This window comes from Meriones unguiculatus, chromosome 17 (genome assembly GCF_030254825.1).
Source record: "Meriones unguiculatus strain TT.TT164.6M chromosome 17, Bangor_MerUng_6.1, whole genome shotgun sequence".
Classification (NCBI taxonomy): Eukaryota; Metazoa; Chordata; class Mammalia; order Rodentia; family Muridae; genus Meriones; species Meriones unguiculatus.
Window position 1 is genome coordinate 17477631 of NC_083364.1, and position 22992 is coordinate 17500622.

The window sequence follows — 22992 nt, forward strand, 5'->3', positions numbered from 1 at the left end:
ATCTCCCAGAAATGCGTGCGCGCCGTGCCACGTGATCGCTCGTGGGTCTGTGGTTCCCACAGGGCTGCGCGTGCGGTCCCTAGGTTGAACCCATAGCTCTGTCCTTTGGGGTTATCCAGAGAAACGGAAAATCGAACTACAACTCCCAGAAGGCTTTGTACTTCCCGCATGCGCAAATCGTATTCTGACGCCCTTGCAAGGGCCAGGCCGGGGTCTTCTCGGCCCTGGTGCTGCCCCGCTGCGCAAGCAGTACTATGAAATTCTTGCAGGTGCTCGCTGCTGTCGGGACGAACTCCGAGACAATGGTTAAAATCAAGGTGTTTATTTGAGTGTACAAAAGTTTCCAGTCGTAAAATGTATATTACAAATCATAGGAGGAAAAGAAAAGGCAGAACACACGTTTGGCATGCATCGTAGAAAAGAAACAAAACTTGCGGAGCTGAGCGATGCGCGTGGTGCAGGCTGCTCCCCAGCCACAGCGCCACCTTGCCTGGCTGGGGCCAGAGAGGGGTCCCTGTGGGGGTTACTCCAACCCCTCCTACTCGAACACCAGGGAGCCATCTGGCTCAGTGCAGCTTGCGCTGTAGGGCACCCGCCTCTGGGCCAGGCAGCAAGCCTGCCTGGCGACTGTCAGAAACCCAACACCTGTCACTTAAGGAAAACTAGAGGTAACTAGAAGCAGGAGGTGGCTGGTGGGTTCTGGAGGTCGGTGGCCTCGGAGTCCTGTGGCCACGGGCTCTCGCTTTGGGGGAGATGGGCCTGAGCTATCAGCAGTTGTGCTAGAAAGGAGACAGCACCCCCTTCCTCCATGGCTCAGTATAGGAAGCTGTCACAGGTAACCCCCATTCATGGCAGCTACAGGCCTGAATCCCCCACCCACGCACCCAAGAGCGGTGTCCGAGTGAGCTGCGTGATGATGTAAAAAAATAAATATTCGTTAAAAAAATACCGTGTGTCTGTGGCAGGAAGGTGAGGGTGACAGGTGGGGGCTGGCTGGCGCCTGGCGCCTGCGGAGCTGGGTTGCAGGGAAGCAGTCGTCCAGGTCACGCCGTCAAGGTGGGGCACAGGGCATGCAGTGTGTACACCTGGCCTGGCCACACTCCCGGGAGCAGCCACTGGCTGGGAACCCGCAGCCTTGGCTCCTTAAAGCAACAGGCCCGTGGTCTGTCCCCTTCAGTTCTTAGACTGGGAAGAGATGTCCTGGCTGTGAGTGTCCTTCTTGGTCCTCAACTTTAGAAGGGACTAGAACATTCTAGAATCTGGACCCAGAGAAGGCCCTGGATGCCCTGAGGCTGGGGGCTGTTGCAGACCCTTCAGGCTCAGGCCCCGAAGCTGGAGCCTCAGGGGTCTCCGATGACCCCTCTGTGCCAGCAACCTGAGGAGAGTCTGCCCTGTGGAGGGCCAGCAAGTCCTGACAGGTTAGGGATCCCCACTGCCCTCCTTCTGGATTTGATTTGACTTAATCTGAACCTGATTCTGGATTTGATTTGATTTAAAAAGCTTCAAAGAAAACTCAACTATTGAATCACTTGCAGCTTCACACTAGGGTCCACCCTGAGCCAGCTGCCATGCTCCTGTCCCCCCTTCCAGATCCAGGCAGGGTCCTGGCCCAGACCTCTACACCAACACAGTGACAGAGCACAGCATGGGGGTGGTGGGGAGGGCGAGGCCTGTGGGCCAAGGACACCCACCTCTAGGAAACCCAGCAGAGCCCGCCCACATTCTCACGGTCGCTTAACAGTCATGTACCAAGGACGGTCGCTTAACACATGTACCAAGGACCAGTGAGAGAGTGGACCATAAAAAAATAATTTCAGGGGTTCTGGGGACCATGGTGACGGTGGGCAGGTTTCACATCAGCCTGCAGCCCCTGGAGGTGGTCCTCGGATCCCCCTGAAAGGAACGAGGGAGCACAGAGTCAGGCAGCCTGCTCCCCAGCGAGTACACGGGGCCCACAGCCCCTGTTCCAGACCCTTCCATGGGTCCCAGCCCAGACTGCGAGCCGGAGTCGCCATCTCCCCACCCCAAGCGCTAAGGAGACGGTGTCCTGGCTGGAGGGTCAGGAGTGTGGCGCGGAGGTCTGTGGTGTCACAGTGCATGGTAGAGCTTCATGTAGGGCAGGACTGTGGGGCCCAGAGCCCCACCGGTGTGACATCACACGTGCTCACCTGCTGGTGGAAAAGGTCCTCCTCGCCGAATTCCGCCTCTTCCTCCTCCTCTTCCCCGTTCTCGCTCCCCTGAGTCGCTGACTGCTTCACAGCCTGCACGGCCACCTCCTACACACGAGAGACATCGGTCTACTTGATGCCCCAATGCTGAGGCTGCGCCCCGCCGGAGGCTGTCACAGTGCCGTGCTGTGAGAGGAGGCAGGCCCCAGGACCCCGTCCCCCGTCCGTGTACCTACCTCCCCATCTGCATTGACCAGGACAGTGCGGAAGCTCTCCCCGGAGCCCCAGCTGCTCTGGCTCTTCCACACGAGGGTTGATGGGGGGCTGTGGGCAACCCCTGCACCAGCTGCCCACACCTGAGGACGCAAGACGGCCATGTCAGTCACCTCAGGGCCTGGGCCACGCGACGGTTGCCCACCACAAGGCCCTTCAGGGGCCTGTCCAAGCAGGATGTCCCCAGGATGTAGGAGACACGCAGGTTCATAGGGCTCCTGAGCACTGGGCTGGAGAGCCATGCTGGACCTCAGACACAGGACATCACTTGGGCGGCGGTGTACCCTGAGGGACGTGGCAGCTGCACACACAGCTCAGTGGCCCCTGGGCAGGTCTCAGAATATGCTGAACCAGCACCTCCCACCTGGGGGGCTGGCGTTGGGAGATTCCGAGCCCACACTCCCTGGCACCTACCGTGACGGTCTGGCCAGCCCGCAGGACATACTTGGGCGTGAACTTGTAGCTGATGTCCTCACCATCCAGGACCTGTCTCTTGATCCTCCAGTTCCCCAGAGACTGGTCCTGAAACCCAGACATGCTCCTGACTCCTGGCCACCATGAAGGGAGCACCGGCCCCGGTCACCCGGCCCCACGCTCACCTTGTCTGAGGCGTTCTTGAGCCGCACGAACCTGCCCTGCAGGTCCACCTCATCGATGCTCACGACCCCCGTGGCTACGGCTTGCTGTGCCAGGCGAGAGCCGCTGCTCATGCTGGAGCTGCTGCTGTGTGAGGCCGGCGTGTCCTCAGTCTCCACGCGCCGGCGCTTGCCCCGGCCCCGCCCTGCAGACACGCCAACCCCGCTGCTGCTGCTGCTGGAGGTGGCCCGAGAGATGGTGACCCGGGAGGACGGACTGGGGGACAGCTTGAGCCTGCGGGAGGGTGTGGCCAGGGAGACATGGTCAGGCCGCCAAAATCCCACCTGCCCTTACCCTCTAGAGCCTCCCTTGAAGCTCCGCCCAACCCCTCCCTGACCACGCCCACACCCTGGCTCCACCCACCTGTCCCCTCTGCCCCGCCCCAGCCCAACCCACCTCTCCTCCTCGCCCTCCAGCAGCTTGCGGTAGGCGCTGATCTCCATGTCCAGGGCCAGCTTGATGTCCAGCAATTCCTGGTACTCAGCCAGCTGCTGCTGCATGGCATCGCGCACCTCCGTCATCTCCTGCTCCTTGGCGTCCAGCATCTTGCGGAACTTGTCCCGTTCCCCAGCCAGGGCCTCCTCCAGCTCGCGGATGCGGTCCTCTGCAGCACTGGCCTGGGGAGGGGGTGGCCGGGTTACCGTGTGGACTCGGTGGCCTCAGACGTGAGGGACCAAGGAGGACAGGAGTGACAGGGGCCCTTGGGGGCAGGGCTGGGTCCCCTCACCTGCTTTTGGAGGCCTGAGAGCTGGTAGCTGAGGGACTCCACGCGCATGCGGGCTTCCTTGAGCTCCTCTCGCGCTGCACTGGCTGCCTTGTCGTTCTGGTCGGAGCTCAGCTTGGCATGGTCCAGCTGGGGGAGATGGGGGTGTGAGCACAGACGGCTTGGAAACGGCCGTTCTTCCCTTCCCTCAGGCGGCCCTTCCCTCAGGCTGCACCTTGGCCTGGTAGGTCTGCTCCAGCTCCAGCCGGTAGAGCCGCACTTGCTCGTCGTGCTGACTGCGCAGGTCCTCCAGGGCCTGCGCCATCTTGAAGTCGTATTCCTGCTGCCGGCTGCTGTCCACCTCCACCAAGCGCCGCTCATGCCTCCGCCGGGTCTCCCGCACCTCCTAGAGGGGACAGGCCGGTGAGCAGCTTTGTCAGCTGCCTCGCCAGGTGGCTTCCTGGCTGTTTACCAGTGATCAATCTGTGGATGTTGCCGCCACGATGGACAGCAGCCTGGGCCGTGTGCACACGGAAGGATGATTCGGCCATGAACAGGCGCAAGGCTCCTACCATTCCACAGCATGGAGGGACCCTGAAGGAGCTCTGTGCTTAGCGAGAACGCGAAGTGCGGTCTCAGCACTCGGGAGGCAGAGGAAGATGCTGCTACCGCAAGGCCAGCCTGGGCTCATAGCCGGAGCGTCTTAAAAAAAACTTTTAAAGGGGGCTGGAGAGATGGCTCGGTGGTTAAGCGCAGTGACTGTTCTTCCAAGAGGACCCAGGTTCAAGTCCCAGCAACCACATGCAGCTCACAACTGTCACTCCTGTTCCAGGGGATCCGACACGCCTCACGCCATAAAGTAAAAAAACCAATGTATATAAAGTAAAAATAAAAAAATGAAGAGCTGGGTTGTAATGGTGCACAGCTTTAATCCCAAAACTGAGGAGGCAGAGCAGGGGGATCACTGTGAGTTTGAGGCCAGCCTGCTCTACAGAGCAAGTTCCAGGACAGCCAGAGCTATAAGAGAGACCCTGTCTCCAAAAAAAAGAAAGCTGTGTGGCAATGCTCACCCTGAATCCCAGCATTCAGAAGGCTGAGGCAGGGGGATTTCTAAGAGTTTCAGGCCAACCTGGTCTACGTGAGAGTTTCAGACTACGGTGGGCTTCAGAGTGAGATGCTGTCTCAGTACAACAGGAGAGAGGCAAGCGCTGAGGAGCACCCTTGGGTGCCGGGAGTTCCACAGCCCGGTGGCAGCAGGGGACTCCGTGGGGAAGGAGAAGGGAGGATGGTGAGTGGGAAGGTGGGGTCACCTGCCACATGCCTGTCAGGACAGAGCACTCAGTTTTCTGCTGCCCAGCGCGGCTGCTGAGCAGAGGCTCCTGGTTGCACCCTCTCACCTGCTCCCTTGCGGGGACCCGAAGGTGGTTCCTCCAGGTCCTGGGAGGCCCCACGGCTCCTTTTGAGGTTGCCTTTGCGGGATCCTCCACAGGGGTCTTCCCAAGCCCCCTCAGGCATGGTCGCTTCACGCACTCCCTCAGGGGTCTCGTGCTGAGCTCCTTCTCGGGTCCCTCTGTGGGCTGGGCCTGCTTCAGGGGTCCCTCGGCAGGACTGTGGTCTGCTGGGGCCTCCCTGCCAGGCCCCTCTGCAGCGCCTCTCAAGGGTTCCGAATCCCTCATGTGTTCTCACACAGGACTCTCCTGAGGTCCCTTCCCTGGACCCAGTTCTCCCACAGGCCCCTGTGCGGCTTCCTTGCTGAGGGCAGTGCCTCCTGGCTTCCCTCACAGGACTCTATGCTGAAGCTCGCATGGCCTCCTGGGCTCCTGGGCCTCGTCCGTCAGCGGCCCTGACTAGAGCTGCCTGTGGCTGCGCGGGGCACAGTGTCCCCTGCTGAGGCTCTCCCTCAGCTGTGTGCCAGCAGGGGCCAGCCTAACTGGGGACCCTGCCCTGCACTGTGATGACACAATGGGCCAGGGGAAGGCTGGGTTCTCTGGGACCCTGTGGGCGGACCTGCATCTAGGCGCAGTCACTCCCACCACGCCCAGCACCCCAGGGAACTAGAGGGTTAGTGAGGAGACCCCAAGGTTGGCTGAATAGAGGGCCCCAAAAGCCTGCTCCCCAGACCTGGGATGGCTTAAGTAGGCAGGCTGAGTAAGGACGGTTCTGACACATACTGATGAGTGTGTATGGGTGGGGGATGTTACCACAGGTATCACAACATGGCCCTGGACATCAGAGAACAATCTGTGGGAGTCTGTTTTCCCCTACCATGTCGCTTTCAGGGGTGCAACTCAGTGGCGAGTCTCTGAGGCACTGGCACCATGCCAGTGGGTTTTTTGTTTGTTTGTAGAGGGTTTCTCTGTGTAGCCCTGGCTGTCCTGGAATTCACTTTGTAGTCCAGTAGACCTGTAGACATCTGACATCTACTTCAAACTCAGAGATTCACATGCCTCTGCTCACCCCCATGCTGGCATTAAAGGCCTGAGCCACCGTACCCAGCTAAATTAGGCAATTTTTTCCTTCAAGATTTATTAAATATACAGTGTTCTGCCTACACGCCAGAAGAGGGCGCCAGATCTCACTACAGATGGTTGTGAGCCACCATGTGGTGGCTGGGAACTGAACTTAGGACCTCTGGAAGAGCAGCCAGTGCTCCCAACCTCAGACATCTCTCCAGCCCCTAAGTTAGGCATTTTTTTATGAGAGTATCAGTGACTCAGCTGGCCTGGAAATCTAGTGACCAGGGTCATTCCAAGCAAGACACAGGGCTGGCAAGATGATTGGTTCATCAGGCAAAGGTACCTGCTGCCAGGTCTGTGCGCCCGAGGTCGGCAGCTCCTCCACGGGCTCTCCTCCCACCCCAGGAGAAATGAACAAATGTACAGACAAACAGAAACAGAGAGAGGCGCTTGGTGAGAGGCCGCAGGGGGCCAGAAGCGGACATGGCGCACAAGCCCTGGGCTGCCGACGCCGGAAGATGGCCGGGTCCCAGTGGAGGGGGCAGTCCCCGGGGCTGGACACGGCCTCAGCCCACCCCACACTCACTTCCTCAAACACGCTCTTGCTGAAGCCCAGCTCCTCCTGCAGACTCTGGCAGCGGTTCTCCAGGTCCACGCGCATTAGCGTCTCCTTCTCCAGCTGCTTCTTGGCCACGGCGTGCCCATCCTCTGCCTGTGAGACACAGGGCAGCAGGCGGAGGTGGCAGCCACTGAGGTGGCAGTTGCCACCTCGGCCTCTCCACGTCACCGGCAGCCGCCAGACCCACCTTCGCCAGCTGCGCCCGGAGCTCCGCCACATCAGTCTCCAGGCTGTGCTTGTCGCTGAGGGCCGCGGTCAGCTCCGCCTCGCTCCGGTGGAACAGGGATTCCAGGTCCTTCACTCGGCCCTGGGCCACCGTCAGCTCACCTTCTCGCTTCTTGGCGCTGAAGGTGAGGAGGGGGGTGGGCAGGAGGCTAAGTCCCCGCGGTCCCCTGGCAGACTGCCAGGCTGCCGTCCCAACCCCGGGGAACTGTGGCAGGAGGATCGCTGCAAGTCTGAGGCCAGCCTGGTTTGCAGGCTACTGCAAAATCAGGAACAGCAATCTCAGACGGAACCCAACCCGACCAAGGCACCCGGCACTGTGGACCAAGTGACAGCAACCGTTTCTTGGGGACGAAGGCGGCCGCTCCTTTCCCAGCAGTCCACAGAACTGCAGCTCCCAAAGGCCGGCTCTGGGTGGGGCTGCCCAGCAGCCGAGCCCTGGCTGTTCACTAAGCCACAAAGCCCGCCTTTCCCGTCACATGGCGCAGCCGACGTAGCGGAGGCGGGCGTTCAGACACACAGGTGCCAGCAAATGGGTTGTGTTCCTTTTACACTATTTCGGATTCACCCCTTTTGTGAGACAGGATGTCTGGAGCCTGGGTTGGCCTCACACTTGCAGCAGTCCTCCTGCCTCGGCTTTCCCAGGGTGGAGAGATGGATGGCAGCCACGGCTAAGCAGCCATAGCTCTTGGGGACACCAGCCTGCTCTCTGCCGTGCCTGCCTGAGTGTGGGTGTGGGGCGCAGAAGGACCCGGTCCCTGCTTGGGCCAAGCAGGTCCTGATGCTGACAGAGCACTGTCAACCTGAGGCTGGAGGGGACAGTTCAGAGAGTGCCAGCTGGGACGCGGAGTTGTTGGGATGGGAGGGAAAGCCGGCCTCACTACTCGATGCTTTGACCCGAAAGGTCAAGGCCATCCTTGGCTATATAGAGGGCTGGAAGCCAATAAAGCAAGGCGCAGTCTGTGGGATGTCAGACTATCCTTGCTGGGCCTGGTGGCGCACGTGTGAATCCCAGCACTCGGGAAGCAGAGGCGGTTGGATCTCTGAGTTTGAGGCCAGCCTGGTCTACAAAGTGAGTTTAGGACAGCCAGGGCTACACAGAGGAACTCTGTGTAAAAAACCAACCAAACAAAAAAAAGCCCCAAAACAACAACAAAACTATCGTTGTGGGGTGCTGTGGACAGACCCTGGAAGGGATTTCCTGCTGAGCTGGCGCCAGCCTCACTCCAGATCTGCAGAAGTGGTTGGCACAGACGCTGGCTGCCTTGTCACCTTTGATGTGGCCTATTGCCTGTGGATGCCCTCAGGCTCCAACACGCCAGTCTACGGAGGCAGCGGCAGACGCTGGCAGACAGCGTGGAGGCCACCCAGGGGGGTCGCCTCGCAGAGGCCAGGCCTGCGTTCCCTTCCCAGGAAGGTCAGATGGACCATGGGAGCAGGGAGGGAGGGGTGTCCCAGGATGGTCCTCCCAGCAGCGGGTGCCTCAGAGCGGAGTAGGCCGGGAGGGGAGGAGCGTGTCTAGCCGGCCACTCTGCCCCTGTCCTGGGTGGAACTCCAGACCCGATGCCCAGCGCCCAGAACCTTCCAGGCTTCTGCTGAGCGACACACCTGTGACCCCAGGGAGCTCGGGGAGAGGCCTGGCTGAGGGACCTTGGTGTGCTGTCCCCCGGCAGCATGTCTGTGAGGGCACACTGCTCAGCGATCCCTCACCGCTATCCCAAGCGCCCTGCTCTGAAGAAGCCATTGGCAGCGGCCCCGGGGCTGGTGGACTTAGGGCTCCATTTCAACCCCACAGTCATCCTCACCCGGCCTCTGGGGGCTGCGGGGTTACTCGGGGTGGGCCTTGATCCTCCGGGAGCTGTGTACCCGAGAGGCCAGCGTCTGTGGAGCCGCATCCGCAGACCTTTCTTTTTTTTCCTCATGCGTGGGCTCATGTTCACGTGTGCGCATGCGTGAGTGCCAAGCTCCGGCTTCAACCCTGGGGGTCCTTCCTCAACCGCTCCCTACTTTCTCGGTGGAGGCGGGTCTCTCCCTGAACCCCAAGCTTGCCACTGCGGCTGGTCTACACAGCCAGCTTACCCCTGAGGTGTCTACCCAGTGCTCGTTGGCATTTTGGGGTCCCCGGCCTGACCACCCACCTCTTCCTGGCCTCGTCCAGCTCGGCCTGCAGCTTCCCCATTTCAATCTGCAGCCGCGCGCGTTCCCGGGCCGTCTCGTCCAGCACCCGCCGGGCGTCAGCCAGCTCCGACTCGTACAGGGCCTTGATGCCACTCACCTGGGGAGACAGGGGGGAGGGTGACAGTGGGGACACAGGATTGCCCTTTGTCAGCCCTTCATCTCAGACATGACGAAGGCATGGGCTGTCTTTCTGGAAGGACGCATCCTTGTCCACAGCTTAGCCTCGCTTGGATGACAAGGGCAGGCCACAGGACCCTCAGGCTTGAGTGGGAATGTCTAGCCAAGGCTAGCCCACTTGGCACCGCTGGCTCAGGGTCAGATGGTTCCCTGCTGTCCACCTGTGCAGACACCAGCATCCCACTGCCCAGCCTAGAATTCCTGCTCAACTGTTTTCTTTTCCCTAAAGCCTCGGTGACATGATGGTAGCACCCAGACAAGCACTTAACCCGATGGGCCCAAGGCTGTGGAGAGCTGCTTGTTTTCACCCTGGCCTTCACCTGGAGACAGGGAGAGGCAGGATGTTTGCCAAGTCCACTTCCTTCTGTTTGTGTGAGGGTCACACAGGCAGGTGGTCCGGGGGAACCCCTTCATTGGACTGAGGTGCTTTGCTCTGGCTACACACAGGGATTGTGGAATAAACCAGGGTGACAGTGTCTACTGGCAGCCCTCTAGAACTGATCTCGTGTGTGCTGTGTTATTTTTATTTTCTTTGACTCCTCACTCCCCACTCAGGGACTGTTCCGGTTCCAGCAGTTTGGTGCCCAAACTTGAGATACGGGGAAGGAGTGAAGGACACCGCGGTGTTGGTGAGCTCAGGTTATAGAGTAAAGAGAAAAGGGCGCGGTGAGTAAAATTCGAGAGTAAACATGGGACAAGGGAGTAGCCTTATGTTTTTTGTATGGAATTTAATTAGAAATAGTCTAGTCTGTGTATGTGGTACAGGACTAAGAAAGTGAAACTTTCAGGGTTAGAGAGAAAGAGGAAAGAGATGGGAGGCTTCAGGACAAAATGAGAGTAAACCATCAGCTCCTCCCTAAGAGTTGTATGTCCCTCCTGATGACAATAATTTGTCAGAAGAAGGCTTTGAGGATGACTTAGATCCTGATGAGCTTGCAGAGTTGGAGGAGAAACAAGCTAGGCAGAAAGGAGACGATGGAACAGTTTTATGGTTTTCCAGTTCTAGAGCAACCTCATGGACAGGGTACTATGATGAGAGTCCATGCTCCCATACCTTTAAAAAAAAATTAAAAGTTAAAAAACTGCATGTGCTCAGTATGGTCCTACAGCACCTACTCAAGATCCCTGAGAGTCCTTGTCTACGGAGGCCGTCTGCCCAGGGGACTGGAAGCAATTAGCAAGAAAATGTTTAGCAGGAGATGATCACTTGCTATGGAAGCCAAAATTTGCTGAGTAGTGTCAAGCAACAGCTAAAATCACTTGAGGAAAAAAAAAAAAAAAGGTTAAGAAAGCTAATAGTTAATTCTGCTACAAAGCCTCTGTGGTCATAAAAATTGGGTTAAACAAAAAGCAGGGTGTTATGTCTGTTTTAAATGTATACGTGCAAATTGTCTTGGTTACAGATTATTGGGTATGTTTAAAATCTGCAAAAAAATAAAAAAGGGTGAGTTATATCCCAAACACCACAGAATTATCTTAATCATGCTCTCTTTATTTTAATTTTTTTCAATGTGGATACACAAGGCCATTCTGCGGCTGATTGATTGTGGCACCCTAAAACCAAAGGCAATTATGCCCAAGTGAAATGGAAAGATCCAATTACTGGAACACGGCAGGGCCCCAACCCTGTATTAATATGGGGAAGAGGGCATGTCTGTGTCTTTCTGCAGGATGCTGAGGGAGGCCGGTGGACCCCACAAAGGTTGGTGCGATTTGCAGGAGAGGTCCCCTGGAGGGAGGATGCTCCTGCTGCTGACAATCATGAATTCTGTCCTGACGGTGAACGGAGAGCTGTATTGGGCTTATGCTCCTGCCCCGCCTTTGTTACATTCTACTCTTGGGAGAAGGTGTTGTGCAGAGAAACCTTTTAGATACAATGTGACTGGACTTGGTCTGGTAATCAGGATAATTCTCAACAAAATCAGAAAGAATGAGAAAAAGGACTGACTGTGGGCCTTTGGTGGTCTGACTCTGGCTTTCAGCAGACCTATATTTGGAAGCTTGCCACAGAGACTCTTGGGAGGCCCTGTAACTGCCTGTGTAAATTCTCCTATGCTTTGTTGTTTGGAAATGTTAACTTGTTTATACAAGACTCAACCGTAAATGTTTCTTGCCATCAGTGTAAACTAACAAACAAACTGTATTTCTAAGCTTTCAAATGGACAACAGGTTCTGGTTGCCTTCTTTTATTATGGTTCCTGTGAATGTTTCTCAGGCTTGGTATTCTGATAAGGGGTCGTCTTTTAAGTCACTTTTATGGAGTGTTTATAGGACTCAGCTTATTACTCTTACTAGGAGCATGTCTCCTACCAGTGATGTCTGAAACCTTCATCAAGGCCTTCTGGAATGTTAAAGCTGATCTGCATAAGATTAAACCCCAGTGTCTACCCTAGCGGAGGTTGGTAGTCAAAGATAGGTAAGATCTCTCTGAGGAATATTCAACCTAAGACAGAGCATGAATGATGGAATTCATGTATCAATGACAAGTAAGAATATATCTTACAAGAGAGACAACCTAAGACAGGCACAATCAGAATATATTAGCACATCAGTGGGTTGTGCACATCAGCAGGCTGTGACAGAAGAGTGATGCTCCGTAGCTCTTAAGTTGTGGTCAATTTTAAAAATATAAAAAGGGAGACCTGTGGAGAGCTGCTTGTTTCCACCCTGGCCTTCACCTGGAGACAGGGAGAGGCAGGATGTTTGCCAAGTCCACTTCCTTCTGTTTGTGTGAGGGTCACACAGGCAGGTGGTCCGGAGGAACCGCTTCATTGTACTGAGGTGCTTTGCTCTGGCTACACACAGGGATTGTGGAATAAACCAGGGTGACAGTGTCTACTGGCAGCCCTCTAGAACTGATCTCGTGTGTGCTGTGTTATTTTTATTTTCTTTGACTCCTCACTCCCCACTCAGGAACTGTCTGACTCTGCCAGCAGGCTCTGGCAAAACCCCATAGCTGCTGTGGCGTCAGTGTTGACATTTCATGACGTGGGCTGGGTGACATCCGTGTCCACAGGGAGCATTCCTGTGCGGGTCACACTCCTGTCCCTAATATGGTAACTTGGGGACCCCCTTTCTGGATCTGCCTCCATCCCTCGGGCCAGCATCAGGCCCTCTGCACCTGCATCTCACCCCTTGGGAGACCTTACGCCCCTGCGGCTGTCCCTAGGGCCACTGGGTGAGAAACCATTTCCAGCTGCATCTGGACCCACGTCCAAATCCAGCGGCTGCAGGGCCACCCCACCCCACCCCCAGCGAGGCGTCTTCAGGGACACTCAGATGCACATGTGCTTTAGGCCTCTGCACAGGCCTCACTGACGACAGCTGCCACCTGCCTCGTGCATGCCACACGCCGCCTAGCCAGGCCACACACTGGGCTGGAGACTTGGATTTCTCCTGGGCTCTCCTCCCTCCTGTGAGCAGCTAGGAGCTTGGTGTGTTTAAAGACACGTGGGGACAGACCGCAGGCAGGCAGGCAGCACTTCACGCCCAGGGTGGCAGCCGCCAGCCCCAGACACCAAGGGAACAGCCAGGCACCCTCAGCCAACAACAGACAGACACTACTGTCTGCCAACTGGCTGGGGTATAACCCTGAACAGGAAGGAGCGAGGCTCTGACTCAAACGTGTGGCGGGGCCCGATGGACGTGGTGCTCGGTGAGGGACCAGGACACAGAGACCACACACACATGGGCTCTGGGATGGAGATATCCAGACAGGGACAGACTCCTGGGCGCTGAGGGCCGGGAGGATGGGGGGAAGGCTTACGGGAATGTGCATTCTTCTGGGTGATAGACGTTCTGGAATGGGACAGGGTGAGGTGACACAGACCTAATGCACACTCAGGTGCAGGGGCACTTTGGAGACCCATAAGCTCAGCATACACCAGGGCTCCAGCGCCTCCTGTCTGTCAACACGGAGACTGTGTCTGCCCAGCACAGATCTGGCAGGTCAGCAGAGGCCCCTGAGGGCAATGGCTACAGAGGAGCTCCGGGAGCAGGGACTCAGGGCTCAGACCACAGCGTGCGAGAGAGAGAAAGAGAGAGAGAGAGAGAAAGAGAGTGAGAGAGTGAGCCCTGGAGCAGTAGGGCTCTTATCCCCATTTTACAGACAAGGTCACTGAGGCCTGGAACAAGAAAAGGTCTCCTGCCAGCCTGCCCTGAATCTGGGGCACAGTGGGTCCGCTGCAGAATGGTGGGGTGCACTCCTGGGCTCTGCCACCACCTACCGTCACCCCAGAAGGAATAGGCAGGGCCTGGTGTGGAGAGGGTCCTTGAAGGAGACAGTTTGAGGTATGACCCTACCGTACCCCACCTTCCTCGCTGAAGGCACTAAATCAACCAAGACTTGCAGCCCAGAGAACCCCTGTCTTCACAAGCTGGTGAGCTCCAGCATTTTGTCACAGTGATGGAAGCCGGCAGAGGTATAATGAAAGAACGCCCCCCCCCCACGAGACACACAGACTCCCTGCAGATACCGACACCCATCACACACACAAACACACACGAGCATACAGACATGCACGAACACGAAGACGCACGCTCACACCCAGCCTGCCAGTCACACTCTCTTGGCACGCCCATTCACAGGCCTCACGGTGGACAGACCCCAGCAGCTCCTGCAAAAGACAGGACCGAGGCGACCACTGGCCTACCACCCCAGCCAACAGGAGAACTGGGTGGAGATGGGTGTGGTGTGGTGACCAGGATGTGTGCCTGTTACCGCTGGCCTTCGGGGGCTGGGGCAGGAGATGTCCTGCTGGCTCCGGACAGGGAAAGGACTCGGGGAATGCAGGCGACACCCTCACACCTTGTTCTGTTCAGACCCCGTGCCTGGGCCAGCTGCACCTGTCACCTGTCACCTGTGTAGAATTGCTTCTGTTTGGTTTTCTTGTTTCTTAATGAGACAAGGTCTCGCTATGTAGCTCTGGCTGGCCTGGGAGTTTGCTCTGTAGACCAGGCTGGTCTTGAACTCAGAGCTCCTCTGCCTCCTGAGAGCTGGGATTAAAGGGCAGTTTCTACATTTTTAAGTGTCTGGAACAGGGCTGGGGAGTCTGGGCCTGGCCCCACAGCACTCCTCAATAAAGCTTTATTAGTACAGTCTCAGTGTGCTGGAGCGCCATCTCAGGGGGATCTGTCCCACAACACAACCTTGCTGCTCAGTCACAGAGGCCTCGGCCTGTGGAGCAGAAAACTGGCAGGCCCCGAGAGCCCTGCCCAGTGGGGACAGGTGGCCTCTGGCAGGGGTTTCTGGAGAATCACTGCAGGGCCCAGCCTGAGCATTCCAGACACATGTCAACACACGCCAGCCAGAGCCTCGGGGTGCAGAGGGCCTGAGGTGACCTCTGCCAGGGTCCCTCGTAGCTTGGTGCGCCAGCGTTCCCTGTGCCCTGGGCACACCAGCTCAGCCACAGGACCCCAGGGAGGGGAGGCGCTGAGCTCAGGTTTCCTTGCAGGAACCTTATACCTCGGCCTCAGTGGACACAGGCGTGGCCTTCCTGTCACCGACCAGCTCCTTCAGCCTTTCTCTAACCACCACCTCCCGGGCTAGGCCGTCGGCCACTCCCAACCTACCCAGCACAGCCACAGACACCAGCTGATGTCACTCTGTGTGAGCACAACGCCACACGAAGTCCCAGGTCTGGGAAGAGTGAGTGAAAGGTGAGAGCCGCCACGCAGGCAGCCTGAGCAGGGCAGGAGGGCACGGTCACCTCGCGGGTCCAGGCGGCAGTTACCGCCAAGCCTTGAGTGGCACTTTCAAGGCCCGCCTTACGCACCCGTCCTTCCCCAGGTCTTGGCGGCGGCAGCAGGACGGCAGATGGCCTGGTATTTCCTTGTGGCAGGCCACAGGCAGGCGACGCCTGCTGGGTGCCAGTGGTCTCCCCACCACAGCTGTCCCTACACCTTGACAAGCTGCCTGGAAGGCACGGCTGACAGGTGGAGCATGTGCCGTCCCTGTGGCCTCCTTTGTGGTCACTCTACCCCCACTCTCCGTACCCCTCACCCCGCCAGCTGTCCCCGGGCATCTTACAACACTCGTCACCGCAACTGGGCGGGCTGGCTCCGGAAGGGCAGGGTGCCTGCCACCTGCTGCCAGCTGCCTCGTGTTCTGACCAGGCCTGCAAAGCTGAGAAACAAAGGCGGCCTTTGCCACCGCCACCTGCATGGACAGCTGGCATCCGCCAGGGCAGGCACTGCCCATGTCTGCAGAGCCCAGAGGCCTCCAAATGTCTGTGGGACAAAAGGGCTACAAAGAGCGGGGCGTGGCGGCTCACGGCTTAATCCCAGAGGCAGGTGGATTTCTGTTAGGCCGAGGCCAGCCTGGTCTACAGAGTGAGTTCTAGGACCGCCAGGGCTACACAGAGAAACCCTGTCTCAAAAAACAAAAATAAATAAATAAATAAATATTTTAAAACAACAACAGACACTGACCGCCGGCCTCCACACACACAAATGTGCACGCAAGCACACGCATGCATAAACCAGCCTTAGACTCTTAGCCCTTAGAATGATCAGTGCCCTCCAGGGTGACCATGCTAACGGTGGCCTTGCTGCAAAACTCAGGCTCCAAGAGACTAGGTTTCCGGTATAAGGTAACATAGAGAGGCAAAAGTCTGGGTTTTCCTACGCGGAGCTCCGCCCCGACCACGCCCCCGTCTCTCACTGGAGGATTATGTGGGGGTGTGTCGTGCACTCTGACCACGCCCCCAGCCCCTCACTGGAGGGTTCCAGAGGGGGCTGTCCTGAACCCTGACTACGCCTCCAGCCTTGTGTCAGGATTTTGTTTAGTTGATCCTTTCTTCCAGGGGTTCTCCAACAACAGGAGGGGCTTTGCTGCAGTGACCCCCATTTCACACAGGGCAGACAATAGACCCAAAGCCACCCAGAAACACTCACCACCCTTCACTATTTCTCCCAACAGCACGCCTCGTGATTCACATCCCCTCCGTGCTGCTCTGGAAAGAGACCACGGGACCCAAACCCCTGCAGAGCGACGAAACCTGGGCGCTGCTGTCTCCCCGCTTTGGAGAACACGAGGGACCATCTCCGTATCTCCCCATGGCTCACTCCCCCCTCAGCCAGCAGTTTGCCAGATCTGAGTCCTGACACCACACTGTCCTACGCAGCGACTTCAAATTCACCTATTTCCATCGGCCCCCCATTCCCTGGGGGGTCACAAAATCATCCCTGGACTCTTCCCTTGGTACTTTTCATGAGGAGTGTCTCAAGATGTCCTTGAACCAGGCAATGCGTAGAGGCCGCCCAGTTCCTAGCCTTGTCCATCGGTAACCTCTAAGGACTGTGCCCCCTCACACAAACCCTAGAACTCGAGGGTCCCCAGGGCAGCCCCCAAAATGCACTTCTAACTTGGGGCCCCCAGAACTACCTCTAATGCACCCTCCCTCGGTGGGTCCCCAAAAGTTCGGGATTCCTCTCAAGGATGGTCCCGGACCGACACCTCTTTTCAGAGTCCCTCATAAAGACCTCGTTTGGTCATCTCTTGGTCTGCACCCCTATTCAGGAGTCCCCCAAAATCTCCCCATAATCCTAAGTAAGAATAGCGGTGCCTAGGGGAATTTTGAAATTGTCCCTCAGGGGTGCCCAGAACCGGCTCCAGATCACCCCTCACTGAGGGTCCCCAAGCTCTCTGAAGCCCTCAGCAGTTGGGAGTTTGCCTTGGTATCTATCCCTCAAAGACCCTCAAAGCCCAGATACCCTGGACATCCTCCAGCCAGCACTTCCTTAGGGTCCCCAAGGGTCTCATAAGCCCCTAATTGGGGGACTTGCTCAGTCTCTGCACATACCTCTGGGATGTCCTAGGAATCATATAGAGTCCTTTAAATCTATGGCCCTGGGTGGGCAGGCCTTTCCTGCCCATCCATGTAACGTGAAGTGGCCCCCAAGGTTCCCGAGGCCACCTGGGGAGCACCCTCCAAATCTCTTGACCCTTAGCAGTAGTTTTAGCTCAGTCTACACTTCTTCAGGGTCCCTGGGTGAGCAAAGGTTAGCTCCATCAGCACCTGTTCCAGGAGTCCCAGGGTGGGTGGAGCTTCAGGGGGCGGGGCTTAGCTTTGTTTACACATGTCACCTGTCCCTAATGTCCCTCAGGTGAGAGGGGCTTGGACCCATCTGCACCACTCCCTAGGACCCCTGCCCACCCCCTGCCCGGTGGGCAAGCCTTAGCTGTTTGCACGAACTAGGCTCCTGGTGGGCGGGACTTAGCGACCTGCACCTGTAGGGGAGGAGCCTTTCCCTTTCCCCCCAGCCCCCGCCGAGATAGGGCTCAGGGCTCTGCTACGTCCCTGGGGTCCCCGGTAGGCAGGCTCAGGCCTATGCATCCGTCCCTGGGGTCCCCTGGTGGGCGGGGCTTGGCGGGTCTGCATCCGCCCGGGGGTTCCGCACTCATCAGGGCTCAGCTCTCTGCCCGGGTCCCGGGGGTCCCCTGTGGGCAGGACTCAGCCGTGTGCATCCGTCGCCGGGGTCTGTCTATCGGCTCCCCGCGTCCCCGGTGCCGACCCACGTACCTCGCGCGTGGTCACCTCCTCCTTCTCGGAGATCCGGAGCAGCAGCCGATCGTTCTCCAGCTCCAGCGCGCGGACGCGGTCGATGTAGTGTGCCAGGCGGTCGTTAAGCTCGCGCAGCTCCTCCTTCTCCTGCAACCGAGACAGGCGCGCGGGCGACAGCGGCGTGGCAGGCCCCGCACGGGGCGGCACAGACGCCATGGCGGAGGCGGCGGCGCGCGGGTCCCCTCGGCTGCCCGGGTGCGGCGCGCTCATTCAATCCGCGCCGCGGAAGATGGCGCCGCCGCCCGCGGCGCGGGGCACGCCGGGACTTGTAGTCTGCGCTCCGGCTCCGGGCACGCTGGGAGCGGTAGTCCACACGGCAGCGCGCGCGGCATGCCAGGAGATGTAGTTTCCAGCTTTCGAGTAAAACCTAGTTCGATCCTTGGTTGGGGAAGGAGGAAGCGTTTTGACTTCCACGTGTTTACAGCTGTACCCACGAGTCCACGTACACGCACGCACGGGAATAAATTAAATACATTGAAAGAAATCAAAGGAAAAGACAGCAAGGGGAGGTGAGGTGCCTCAGAGGCACCTACTGCCAAGTCTGAGGATCGAAATTCACTCCCTGGGCCCTGCATACTAGAAGAGGACCAACGCTCGCTGATTGTTCCCTGACCTCCACACGTTCCTATCTGCACGCCGAAACACACAGTAAAGAAGTGTCATTAAAACGTTGTGGCACCGGCCTTTGATTCCAGCATTCGGGGATCTCTGTGAATCCGGGGTCAGCCTGATCTACAAAGCAAGTCCAGGACAGCCAAGGCTACACAAACAAACCCTGTCTCGGAAAAAAAACTGAATATATATATTTTTTAATTTTTTAAAAAAGAACCACCTCAAAGAAAGCACCCATTACTGTCTTTCTAGCACCGAGAAAGCTGAGGCAGGAGCATGTCGAGTTTGAGGACGGCATAGAAAAAAACAAACAAACAAAAAGCGCGAAGCGCTTGCCTAGCCTAGGCCCCGGCTTCTATCCCAGCACCACAGAATATAAACTGGGTGGGATGGCTCCTTGCTATCACCAGGGGAATTGGAGGGAGGAGAATCAGGCATTCAAGGGCAGCCTCAGGGACATAGAAGGTGTGAAGCCAGTCTGGACTGCTTGAGACTTTGTCTTAGAAAGCAAACAAGAAATGAAGGGATGTGACTCAGAGGAAAAAGTTCTTCCCCCAACTCGAACCCCCATGCCGACATGAAGCCATATGTGGTGGCGCATCCGCCTTGAAATATCCCACCTCCTGTGGGGAGGTGAGGGATAGGGACGGGGAGTCCCCCAGGGACGGCGGGTGTGGGGTACCCACGAGTGAGAGGGAACGCGAAGCAGATCCTCAGCCCTCCGCGTGAAAACCACGACCCTTGTACGCACACAAGAGGACGTGGGGTGGGGAAAAAAGTTCGTAAGAGGAGCTCCATTCCCAGCAATGGCCTCTGTTCATTCGAGTACGTAGACCGCTTTTCTCTAACTTCAGAGCACAGGTACAAGGGAGGGTGGATTTTTATGGCTGGGAGAGGGCGGCGCCCCAATGCTGCAGCCGCTCCCTGACGAATACCCGTCTCCCCTCAGACACCAACCTTCTCCAGACAGCCCTCCTGGTCCCTACAGGACACACAGACACCGCCCTGTCCCTCTCCCCTCCCTTGCACCCAGCCCATGGGGCCAGGAAGGTAAGAATGACTCTCTGAACCTTGGCGTTTCTGTCTCCCAAAAGCTACGTTGTGTCAAGGGAGCTATTACTGTCTTTCATTTTCTTATAATTAGGGCTATTGCTGTATAAAATGTAAACATGGGCGCAGGCGTGGTCAGGGGTGGAGCCCCGCCTAGAATCCCCCAGTGAGGGGGCTGGGAGCGTGGTCAGGGTGAAGCCCCGCCCAGAGTCCCTAGTGAGGGTCTGGGGGCATGATCAGCGTGGAGCCCCGCATAGAATCTCCCAGTGAGGGCTGGGGGCGTGGTCAGGGTTGAGTCCCGCCCAGAATCCCCAGGAAGAGTCTGGGGGCGTGGTCAGAAGATGAGACCCAAAGAGAAGTAGACCCTAGGATCCACCTCCGGAAATGCAAAAAAGTTCTTTTCTCCATCTGATACGCACTGGCCTGCACGTGCTTCCTCTTGTCAGGTCCAAAGGGTGCCCCGTTTTCCCCAGGAAAGGGCAGGCCCCCTGACTGGGCATTGAGCGGAGGCCCTGCGCACCTGGACGACGGGAGGATTTCAGCCTCCCTCAGGAACTCGCGAGGCCTTCCCCTGGCCTATGTACCTGGGGTGCCTGTCAACAGGGCAAAGTCCATGCTGCCTCCCGGCCTCCCCCAGGCCCTACCACGCTCCAGAGCCCCCGCACCTCCCCCCAGCTCCCCCCTCCCCGAGAACGCCTTCTCTTTACGACCTCGAGGTTTCTCTCCACCTCTCTCCACTCGCTCTGCTTTCCCCGGGAGAGAGCCTTGGCAGCTGGAAACAAACTTTTCCTTTCCACCCACAGAGCAGCCATTTCGGCTTCTCTCTGTGCCCCTCGTGGCCTGTCCTCTGCGCCCCGGGACTCGTGGCTGGGGCCCCCCACGGCGCGCTGCTCCCTTGCTGGGGCTCCTCCTGAGCTCCGCAGCGCCGAGGCCTGCGCTGGCCTTCCCGCGCTCTTTCCTCGCACTGGGCGGGGCTCCCGGCGCGCCCCACCCCCGCACCTCTGGACTCAAAGTCCCAGAAAACCCCGCGGTGCCCTGGCCGGGGCGGGACCCTTTCCTCCCCCCGAGCACTTTGCGAGACGCCCTGCGTTTTTCAAATTTTGGCGCTGAGCGGGTGGGGCGGTGACAGCTGCGGTGACAGCTGCTGCCGAGGTGTCCCTCGATGCCCCGGACACGCTGGCCTGCCCCGGGCTCCCATAAGGGGGCAGAGAGTGCAGGAGCCCTGTTCCCGGAGTGGAAACGGGCCCGTGACAACCGAGCGCTGACCGGGAATCACCCTCCTACAGCCTGCGGCGGAGCGTGGGACAGACAGACCCCTCTGCCAGGGCGTTACAGAGTGCTGCCTGCTGGCTGCTATGGGGGTGCAGGACCGTGGGCGTGCCACTCCCCACTCTTCCATTCCCTAGAGCCACTGTCCCCACCCAGTTTAAAATAATAAATAAATAAATAAATAAATAAATAAATCTCATCCCAAGGGATGTCAGTGGCTTTTGGCCCAGACCATTGGGCTGATTTCGGAATTCTGGAGCTTGAGTCTCAGGGGAAGGCGGATTCGGGGCAGAGGCCGTGGGGACTCTGTGAGTCTGGGGCCACAGTGGTCTCCACAGTGAGCTCCACCCAGCCTAGATACAGGAGACCCTGCCTCAACACAGAAACCAACCAACCAACGCTCTGACAAAAGCCCCGGACAGGGCCCTGGACACCTAACAGGGTGTTAGAAGTTCCGCGAGCTCCGTGCCAGATTCCAGCAAGGCAGAGGGGCTCCCGCCGTGCCCGCTAGAGAGTGACCTTCTAAACAGAGCCTCACCTTGCCGAAGGGGAAAGCGTCCTGTGGAGAGGAGGCAGCAAGGCCCCCTGCAGGGCGGGGGCCACCGCAGGGGTCGGAGCATGAAGACGCAGAGAGTAAAATCCGTGTGCGTTGGTCAGCTGTTGCTGTATGACAAGGACCCTCTAAAGCTACTGATTTAGGACCCCTGGGTAAGGTATTTGCTGCCAAGCCTGATGTCCTAAGTTAAATCCTAGGGACCCGGCTGGTACAGGAAAGAGCTGATACCGGTGTAGCAGAGGATCCCCGCGTGTGCAGTACCTTTACTGTTGCCACAGTGAACAAGATACAATCATATACATTCTACCTTGATATTTTAGCATCTATGTGACTCCCAACTAGCAACAAGAAAGACCAGATCTCTCAAGACAGACCATTCACAAAGTTATTAAATTGTGTTTGGGGTTCTTATTTCCTTACTTAGTTAGTTTTTTTGAGACAGAGTTTCTCTTTGTGGCCCTGGCTGTCCTGGACACGCTTTGTAAACCAGGCTGGCCTTGAACTCAGAGATCCACCTGCCTCTGCCCTGTACTGGGATGTGTTTTGGATTCTTACTGGTCTTTTTTTGTTCCTAGTTTACGAGTTAAACTAACATCTTTGTTAGAGTGGAGGAGCACCGGGCCACAGTGCGAGCTGGAGGCCGGACGCAGCTGCCCTCGCCTTCAGCTGTCCTGGGAATGGACCCAGAACAGCAGGCTGGACAGCAGGTCCCTCGCCCTCCACCCACACCGCCAGACCCAGAACTTAGTCTTCATCTCAGCGGCCTCTGTGTAGGAAAGATGTGCCCTGTGGCGAGGCAGGTCCGTCCACCGGGGGGTGGGGGTGGGGTGGGGGTATTTTATTTTATGTCATTGTATGTCTCTGTGTGTTCATGTGTGCATGCTTGCATGACTTATGTATTGATGGCCTGAGTCTTAGACTTTTTCTCCTTCCACCGTTACACGGGACCTTCCCAGGGATCAAACGCAATTCCTCAGCCTAGCATAGGGAGTCACTGACAGCTAAGCAATGGCTTCCTGGACTCCCTGGGGGCTTGTAGGCGGGTCTCCACCCTGACCACGCCCCCAGCCCATCACTGGGGATTCTCCACGCTGACCACGCCCCCGGCCCCTCCCTGGGTCACTCTAGGAGGGGCTCCACCCTGACCACGCCCCCAGCCCTTCATTGGGAGATTCTAGGCGGGGCTCCATCCTGACCACGCCCCCACCCCTCACTGGGAGATTCTGGGCGGGGCTTTCACCCCTTAGGAAATGTGGCTTTCTAAAAAGACTTTTTACTGCCGCACACAGCAGCCGCCCCTCCTTCTGAGACAGTGTGTCAGTGTATTACTCAGGCTGGCCTTGATCTCCCTCTATAGACCAGGCCAGCTTACAGTAGGCTTGTAAATCTGAGCCAGAATTGGGCCACACGCAGAAATCCTGTCTAAAAAAATAAAATCTTGGTGGAGGAGGGTTGGCCTCGGGTCCTGGGAGCGCAGTGGGGAAGGTGGATGAGAGCACGGGCCAGCAG

General features: G+C 57.7%; 1 protein-coding gene across 2 annotated transcripts; it reads right to left on the reverse strand.

The window, feature by feature from the left end:
• Positions 1-306: 306 nt before the first annotated feature.
• On the reverse strand, positions 307-20258 carry Lmnb2 (lamin B2). 2 transcript variants are annotated; one of them, XM_021648904.2, is made up of 12 exons: positions 17955-20258; positions 9216-9352; positions 7043-7199; positions 6823-6948; positions 4016-4186; positions 3805-3930; positions 3474-3694; positions 3041-3311; positions 2856-2963; positions 2405-2524; positions 2169-2276; positions 307-1893 (listed from the first exon to the last, which is right to left on the reverse strand). In XM_021648904.2, exons 1-12 carry the CDS (start codon positions 18204-18206, stop codon positions 1852-1854), a joined length of 1839 nt encoding a protein of 612 aa, XP_021504579.1. In that variant the 5' UTR covers positions 18207-20258; the 3' UTR covers positions 307-1851. The 2 variants fall into 2 exon arrangements, with proteins under 2 accessions (XP_021504579.1, XP_021504580.1); XM_021648905.2 differs by lacking the exons at positions 6823-6948; positions 7043-7199; positions 9216-9352; positions 17955-20258 and adding an exon at positions 5178-6795.
• Positions 20259-22992: the final 2734 nt, after the last annotated feature.